The 7,191-nt window shown below is 42.7% G+C and overlaps 1 protein-coding gene across 1 annotated transcript; it reads right to left on the bottom strand.

The window, feature by feature from the left end:
• Positions 1–2,078: 2,078 nt before the first annotated feature.
• On the bottom strand, positions 2,079–6,218 carry drg1 (developmentally regulated GTP binding protein 1). The gene is made up of 9 exons (XM_083670582.1): positions 6,045–6,218; positions 4,861–4,984; positions 4,460–4,635; positions 4,247–4,316; positions 3,802–3,971; positions 3,473–3,603; positions 3,191–3,358; positions 2,869–2,991; positions 2,079–2,418 (listed from the first exon to the last, which is right to left on the bottom strand). The coding sequence occupies exons 1-9, from the start codon at positions 6,081–6,083 to the stop codon at positions 2,319–2,321; spliced, it is 1,101 nt and encodes a 366-aa protein (XP_083526708.1). The 5' UTR covers positions 6,084–6,218; the 3' UTR covers positions 2,079–2,318.
• Positions 6,219–7,191: the final 973 nt, after the last annotated feature.

Consider the following 7,191-nt stretch of genomic DNA (forward strand, 5'->3'; position numbering starts at 1 on the left):
ATCACCCAAAATGTCACTGAAGCACTCCAACTGGTGTCTCTGGAAAGTCTCACCCTTCAAGTGTGTCTATCCATGCATAGACCCACTCTCTCCATCTCTTGGTCCCAGAGCCGATGGTGAGACGCCCAACTTGGTAAGGTAGAGGTGAGGGTGGTGAGGGAGAGCGGGTGCTCAGAGGTGGGTGTCTCTAGTCTTCCGGCTGGCTCAACTGGAGACAGACTGTCCTGACTGCATCTCCTCCAACACCCCCCAAGGCCCTACCCCCTGCCCCTCCTTCAAGTTAGGAGGGGTTGGTGATTTTCTCTTGGGATAGGTGGACTGGCGTGAAGGACTTGGGCACGGTGGGATTGGATGTTGGATGGGGAGTTTGGGGGGGGGTCTGGTTCCGCATTTCATAAATATTAATACAGAGTCCTCCCTCTCCGAAGGGGCAGATTCTTTAATTTCGTTAGAGGGGGAAGTGCTTTATTCACTTAATGGCTTTTATTAGTGCCCGGTCTTCAACTCTTTCATTAGCTAAAGTGCTGCTATAATTTACAGGGGGAGGGGGGGTGGGGGGGGGTGGGGGGATGGTGTCCGAGGACCGTTGCTCCTGCCGCTGCTGGCCAACAGTGCTCTAAACCTTTGCAGCTTTTCACTGAAAGAATAGGCTTTCTCTCTAAAAAAAGACTGCAGCCTATCTCTAACATCCCAATACGCTCTCTAGATAAAGTCCTTTTCGTACCATTAAGAGGTTTGTTATGGAAAGTGTTGAGGGCAAATGCCAGGTGTCCCTTTATGTGCCAGATTTGTCCTTCATTGAAACATCAGTGAAATTGAGAAGGGTACTCTTACAAGTACGCCCATTACGCATTGTGTTAATGACGATTTGGCTAGATCTGTAATCACAATGTCAAATCCCCTAGAAGAAAAATGAGAACAATTATTTTTTCATTATTGTAAATGGAGTAAACTTCAGCATTTCTGTGATTTCAGAAATGCTACAGCACAATGGACAAATCACTGCCTTTCCTATGTCTAACAAGACAGAATAAAACAATTAAACACATTCTCATATGAACAAATTATTCATTTTTATGCCTTTTTTCATTTTGTGAGGTCTAAAAAGCAATGGTAAAGTATACAATGGCATATTGCTATATTCTAAAATGTGCCTAAATCATGTTGTAAAAAGCAGTTTGAAAAATGTTGGTCAGATGATACTTTGTCAGATGCGTTCTTTAAGGAGAAATCTCCTCTGATTGAAATATAACATTTTCTGTGATCCCTTAATAATTTACCAGAAGAATGTCCTGGGCATCATTCACAGCTAAAATAGCGTGTCTTCTCTGCAACTGCTAACATGTGGCTATTGTATGGATACAAAATGGCTGATCCATTTGATCCAGCTGGTTGCAACACATTGGCACATAATGCGTACAAACCATAGTGCTTCAAGATCTGATGAAATGCTATTCACTGCTGTCAGTTATGGGTAGTTCTGAACAGCTGGGGTAGAATGTCCCCAGACTGTGTCTGAGTGAATGAACTGATTAACCTGAGTGACCGTCCATGCTGGAGAAAGGGGGGTGGGGTGGCAGCCTGAGTGAATGCCTGTATCATCAATGTCATATAAATCAGAATGGTGGACAGGCCTTTCAAATAAAGCCTTTGCATTTGGCACAGTGAGACAGACTTTGAATAACCAATGTCTCATCCCAGGGTATTTCTGCACATCTTGGGGAGAAGGAGCAGGGCGCACATCCATGTAACCGCTTCCAGGGACATGATTTGATGGTGTATTATTTCATATGACCCCACTCTCACCAGACAGCTATTGATATAGCATTACATTAAATGGTCTTTTTTTAAACAAAAATGTGTGTTATCAAGCTATATCCTTCACTATTCAAATAAAATAATCCAACAAAATGAATTTGAATGTAATTAATGCGATACAATGCATGTTACAATAAAATGGAAATAGAAATAGCACATTAGTAGAAGCTCTAGCACAATAAAACCACACAATGAAGAAAATAAAAACAGAATAAAAAAAAACATACAAGTAAAAAGGTGACAGAGGCAGCTAGTCATTTTTATATGAGGTTTTTATTGATTTTAATTTATTTTTCGATAGATGATGTGAGACCTTGCATTGGATAAGGGAGGGAGTTTTAATGCAACTTTGACATTCATATTTTTTCATTTTCAAATTCCAACATAAAATTGAGAACCACAAGACATAGATGCTCTCGCGGATAGGCTTTTTACATTTTTTTAGATGAGCAGTAGAGTATTCCATTTGATGAACGGGCCATGCGATGAATTAGTCCTTTTTACTTCTTCACCAGCTGGATAACATCCTCGTCGTCCATGACATGGTCTTTACCCACCTTCTGGGGATTGTGTTTCACCGAGGATCCCCACACTAGCGCACTGCAAGGAGGAGGGGGAATGTTAGAGAGCAGCATCTGCAGCAATGTGTCATTTGTGTGGGTGTGTGTGGGTGTGTGTGTGTGTGGGTGTGTGTGTGCACTTACCATCCTAGGGTAAATCAATTGGAAATATTGCACCGTGTACATACAGATCTTAAATCCATATATCAAGCAGGGTTGGTGGATAATTCGAATTTTAATTCACTTAATACAAGAATTAAACATAGCCTATTGTTTTCCTATAGGTTTTTTCAAATGATGAATTTTAATTGTAATCCCAACCCTGATATCAAAGCTTGAGAGAACCAAAACAGGACAAATCAATCATAAAAGCACAATCGCTGAGCTGTTTAAGTAGTTCGATTGATTGATTACAAGTCCGTCCTTGAAAATCCATGTGAGGAGCAACATATTAGCAGAAAGAGCCATTAGAGTATGATATCGAACTTACTATTTGAACTCTTTCATGAGGTTTTTGTGAATCTTTAGGCAGAAGTCCTCTACAGAAGTATACTGATCAGGAAGCACGACTGGCGATGTGTAATCTGGTAGCTGGCCTTTAGGTTTGGTGTATCTGGAGAGGGGGGGAACACATTCAAATCAGTCAATATGGGATAAATACACACTTAGGCCTATCTATATATATAACAATTGTGTGTGTAATATGGATTCCACTTTGTTCAAAGTCTCATAAACCCTCTGCAGGCTTCCTAGAAGGAATACTTGAACTCCTTCAGCCCTCTCTAGGGACAGTTGGCTCTAGTACCACTTACATGCGCACTAGCTGTAGGTAGTCCCACATCTTTTCCAGCAGGTCATCAAAGTTCCAGCGGTGGTGGGCTGAGATGGGCACGCAGTGGGGCACCTTGTAGATGATCTCCAGCTCCTCGATGGAGATCTGGTCGATTTTGTTGAGCACATAAATGACGGGAATGTACACCCTGGCAGTGGCGGAGGGGAAACAAACAGTTACGTTCGTGGTCTGTAGGGGGAGATGTAGCTCAGATGGAATGGGCAAAGATTCGAGAGCGAGGAGAGGTAACCCAGCCACTTACCGGTTTCCCTCCACCACATCGATGAGGTCATCAGCGGTGGAGTCGCTGCGCAGGGTGATGTCAGCATTGTGGATCTTATACTCAGCCAGGATGCTCTTCACTGCGTCAGCATCCAGCTCACTCTGTGCACACTAAAGACAGAGAGAACAAGACAGAATATTAACACGTGACAGTTGTTGAGCAATGGGGAGGGCCAAGACTACTACTACTTATAACCAACCTCCACAGATAGACAGAGAGAGAGAGAGAGAGAGAGAGAGAGAGAGAGAGAGAGAGAGAGAAAGAGAGAAACAAAATGGAGGTGTATCTGTTGTATGGGAATGACATACCGTGGCGGTGAAGTTGATACCTCCTTTGTCCTTCTTCTTGAAGCCGATGTTGGGCGGCTGCTTGTTGAGGCGGATGCCGAAGCCCTCCAGCTCGTGCTCGATCAGCTTCTTATGGCCGAGGGGCTTCAGCACATCCAGGACTATTAGGATCAGGTTGCAGGTTCGGGCCACTGAAGGGAGGGAGGGAGGGAGAGAGAGAGAGTGAAACCACAGGCATATACAGACAGGCGGGAGGATATCAGACCACCACACCACTGACACATTTACAGCTCTGCATGGAGATAGTGGCCACATCACCTGACACTAAACCTCTGCCTTAACGCGGGGCTTTGTGTACGAGTGTGACATTGCAAAACCTGGGAGCGTGTGTCTGTATTCTAAACGATGGTTTGCGTGTACACGAGAGAGCATTTGAACGTTACGATGCTTCCCTGTCGGTACTCACCTGCTATAACCTGCCGCCCTCGACCCTTGCCATCCTTGGCCCCCTCAATGATTCCTGGGAGATCCAGGAGCTGGAAACACAACGGCAGAATAAGCATCCCAACAGATGACATTGAAGAAATAATGACACAGCTAAAATCACAAGTGGCGACTCAATTCCCTGTTCTCACTTATTACGGATCATTCAGGTGCAGTGTGGGGTGCCTCGTCGTACCTGAATTTTGGCACCCTTGTAGCGAATCACTCCTGGAACTGTGGTGAGGGTGGTGAACTCATACGCGGCCACCTCAGAGTACACACCTGCCAGGTTACTGAGCAAAGTAGACTTGCCCACCGAGGGGAACCCCACAAACCCGATACGGGCGTCACCTGTTTTTGCCACATCAAAACCTAAAAATAAAGCAAAGACAAACATGTCAATTACAATATGAACTTCTACTGCTCAACATGTCACAACAATTCCCACTGTCACTGTCCCAGTCCCACTGAGTTGATGTCAGAGTGTTGTTGCTACTGGTTCTTAATCAGGCTACTCAATCGCAGCATTACTTAGTGCAAGGCTGTTTGTCTGAATCAAAACATGCTGAGGAACAAAGTACATCAGTCAAGTCTCACCTTCCCCCGGGCCTCCTCCCCCGCCGCCCTTTGGTGTGATGAGTTCTCTCCTCAATTTAGCCAGACGTGCTTTTAGCAGCCCCAAGTGGTTGGATGTGGCCTTGTTCTTCTGTGTCCGAGCCATCTGTCAAACAGAGAGATAGATGCTTTCAGTTCATTCATCTTTTACACAACACCGATCAAGTCTGACATGAAGCGTCAACCATCCATCTTTAAAGGGGCAATCTGGGATTCGAAAAATAACAAAGCGGTCACCCCGTCTTTTTTTTGTTAAACGGGGATAGTCCTGGATGCAAGGACTGACCATCCATGAGATTAAAAAGAAAGTTTTAACCATTTTATGGAGCTATACAGCTATACAGTTTGTTTACAATTACAAAAAATAGAGTAAAACAAGCTTAATTAATTTGAAAGTAAAAAGAAATATGTACCAATCACAGATTTCGCCTTTACAGCAGGTGCAAGTGATAAGATACATGACACACCATCTTAAAAGACCCTATTAAACATCAATACCAGAATGACTGTCTACACAACGTCCTACTATTCCATTTTTTTTGTTAAACTTGAGAAAGTTTGGACGATAATCATAACCTTCTTACAATTCAATATACTATATTACACAGATCCTCAAAGCATAGATGAATAATGACAACTTGGCTATCATCAGTCATATCTACTCTATGCAGATGATTGACTCCTATGAGGATTTTGTGGAACTGACAACTCAGCATTCACCAATAACTACACCAGCTACCTATGGCCGTAAGAGTAGGGGTCTGACTTTTAGGAGACACCAATGTGCACAGACCTAGCATGTAGCTATGTCCATGATATGATTTACACTAGTACAAGACGAATTGGAATATGCTATTAGCTACTGTGTTAAAACCTATACCTACACCTACTAGCCAGCTAAAGCCAATAACTCGTACCGGTTTAGAGTCGGCCTCTCATCGACAACATGTTATGTTACAAGTTGTTATTAAAACAGAAAGTTGTAACTCAAGTGAAACTACACACTAACTTGCTAGCAAAATGACATGGCCTGGGTAGCTTAACTATACAGCTACCTAGCTACCGGTAGTTAGCTTGCTATCTGCCACACAGCAATTTAAGCGCTAGTGCCAAGCTAAAACGTGACAGATTACTAGCTAGCTAACATTCATGTAGCGTTAACTTACCTCGGACTCAATTTCTGCTATTTTGGCGAGTAAACTCATTTTGTAGGTGGTCCTTGGATATTATCCCTTAGAACGATGAAACTATATTGATTGTAAAGTTGTTAAGTTGTTCAAAATGTACCCAGCAAGCACACAAGGCTAACGCTAACACTCATGCTTCGAGCTGAACCTGTGGCTGAGGTTTGTCGGTTCTCGCGAGAGACAGTGGCTTGGTAACTTCCGAGACTTTGGCGCCCTCTACTGGAATTAAGTTGTTTGCTGACATGATGTGCATATTTGTTGCAGAAATTCTGCATAGGCTGCTTATGTTGCTCAAATCCAACATTCTAAATTACCTGGAGTTTTGGGGGATTTAAATAGAATCAATGGGATGTGTTGTTCAGAGAGAAGCTTTATAACAGCTCTTTGTATTTGACACACACACACACACACACACACACACACACACACACACACACACACACACACACACACACACACACACACACACACACACACACACTTTGCCCAATTGGTAAGCACAAGCATCTGATAAATATTTTCATTTTATTGTTTTATATTTCGTTCGCATACAGTACATAATCTCTCAAAAAATTGTCTATGTTGCTGAAATTTCTGGATTGACTGCCAATGTTTTAAGATCTGAAACCAAAATAGTACATCCAACACTGTAGTTGGATTTGAGCTTTTGGTTGGTTGGGCAAGGTCATTGCAGCAAGTTAAATAGATGAGTGACCACCAGGTGAATGGTACACTTGTCTAACATCTGAGATCCTTGAAGAGGGTGCATATTGCCAAAATGTGCATAAAAGGTGTAGGTTTACCTTTCCCTTTACGGCTGTTGCTGTTGTAGCCAAGCTATTGCTGTTTAAAACAAAAATGCAAAGCTTTATTGACAATAAAAACATATCATCTTGCCCAAATTAGAGCTTTTCACACAACACATTCTTTAGCTTGGCCCAGGGATAAGAAAATGCTGTGTAAAAATCAATTTAGAATATTTCCACATCAATATGTGAAAGATTCCTTTTTGCAGTTTTACATTCGACTTCTCAACCTGATAACAGCCACACATTTAGTGTGGTAAATTATCAGGCCCCGTCCTCCAAACAAGATTGCTATATACATTCTTCCTCAACCAGCAATG

Source organism: Argentina silus (assembly GCF_951799395.1).
Source record: "Argentina silus genome assembly, chromosome: 5".
Taxonomy (NCBI): domain Eukaryota; kingdom Metazoa; phylum Chordata; class Actinopteri; order Argentiniformes; family Argentinidae; genus Argentina; species Argentina silus.

What these genes read in the sequence shown, in the direction of transcription:
- drg1 (XM_083670582.1), bottom strand. Translation starts at nt 6,083, where the DNA reads ATGAGTTTACTCGCCAAAATAGCAGAAATTGAGTCCGAG. An exon ending in GTATCAACTTCACCGCCACG is followed by an intron (nt 3,604 to 3,801) that starts GTATGTCATTCC and finishes CTCTGTCTTTAG; the next exon opens with TGTGCACAGAGTGAGCTGGA. An exon ending in GATGTGGTGGAGGGAAACCG is followed by an intron (nt 3,359 to 3,472) that starts GTAAGTGGCTGG and finishes CGCCACTGCCAG; the next exon opens with GGTGTACATTCCCGTCATTT.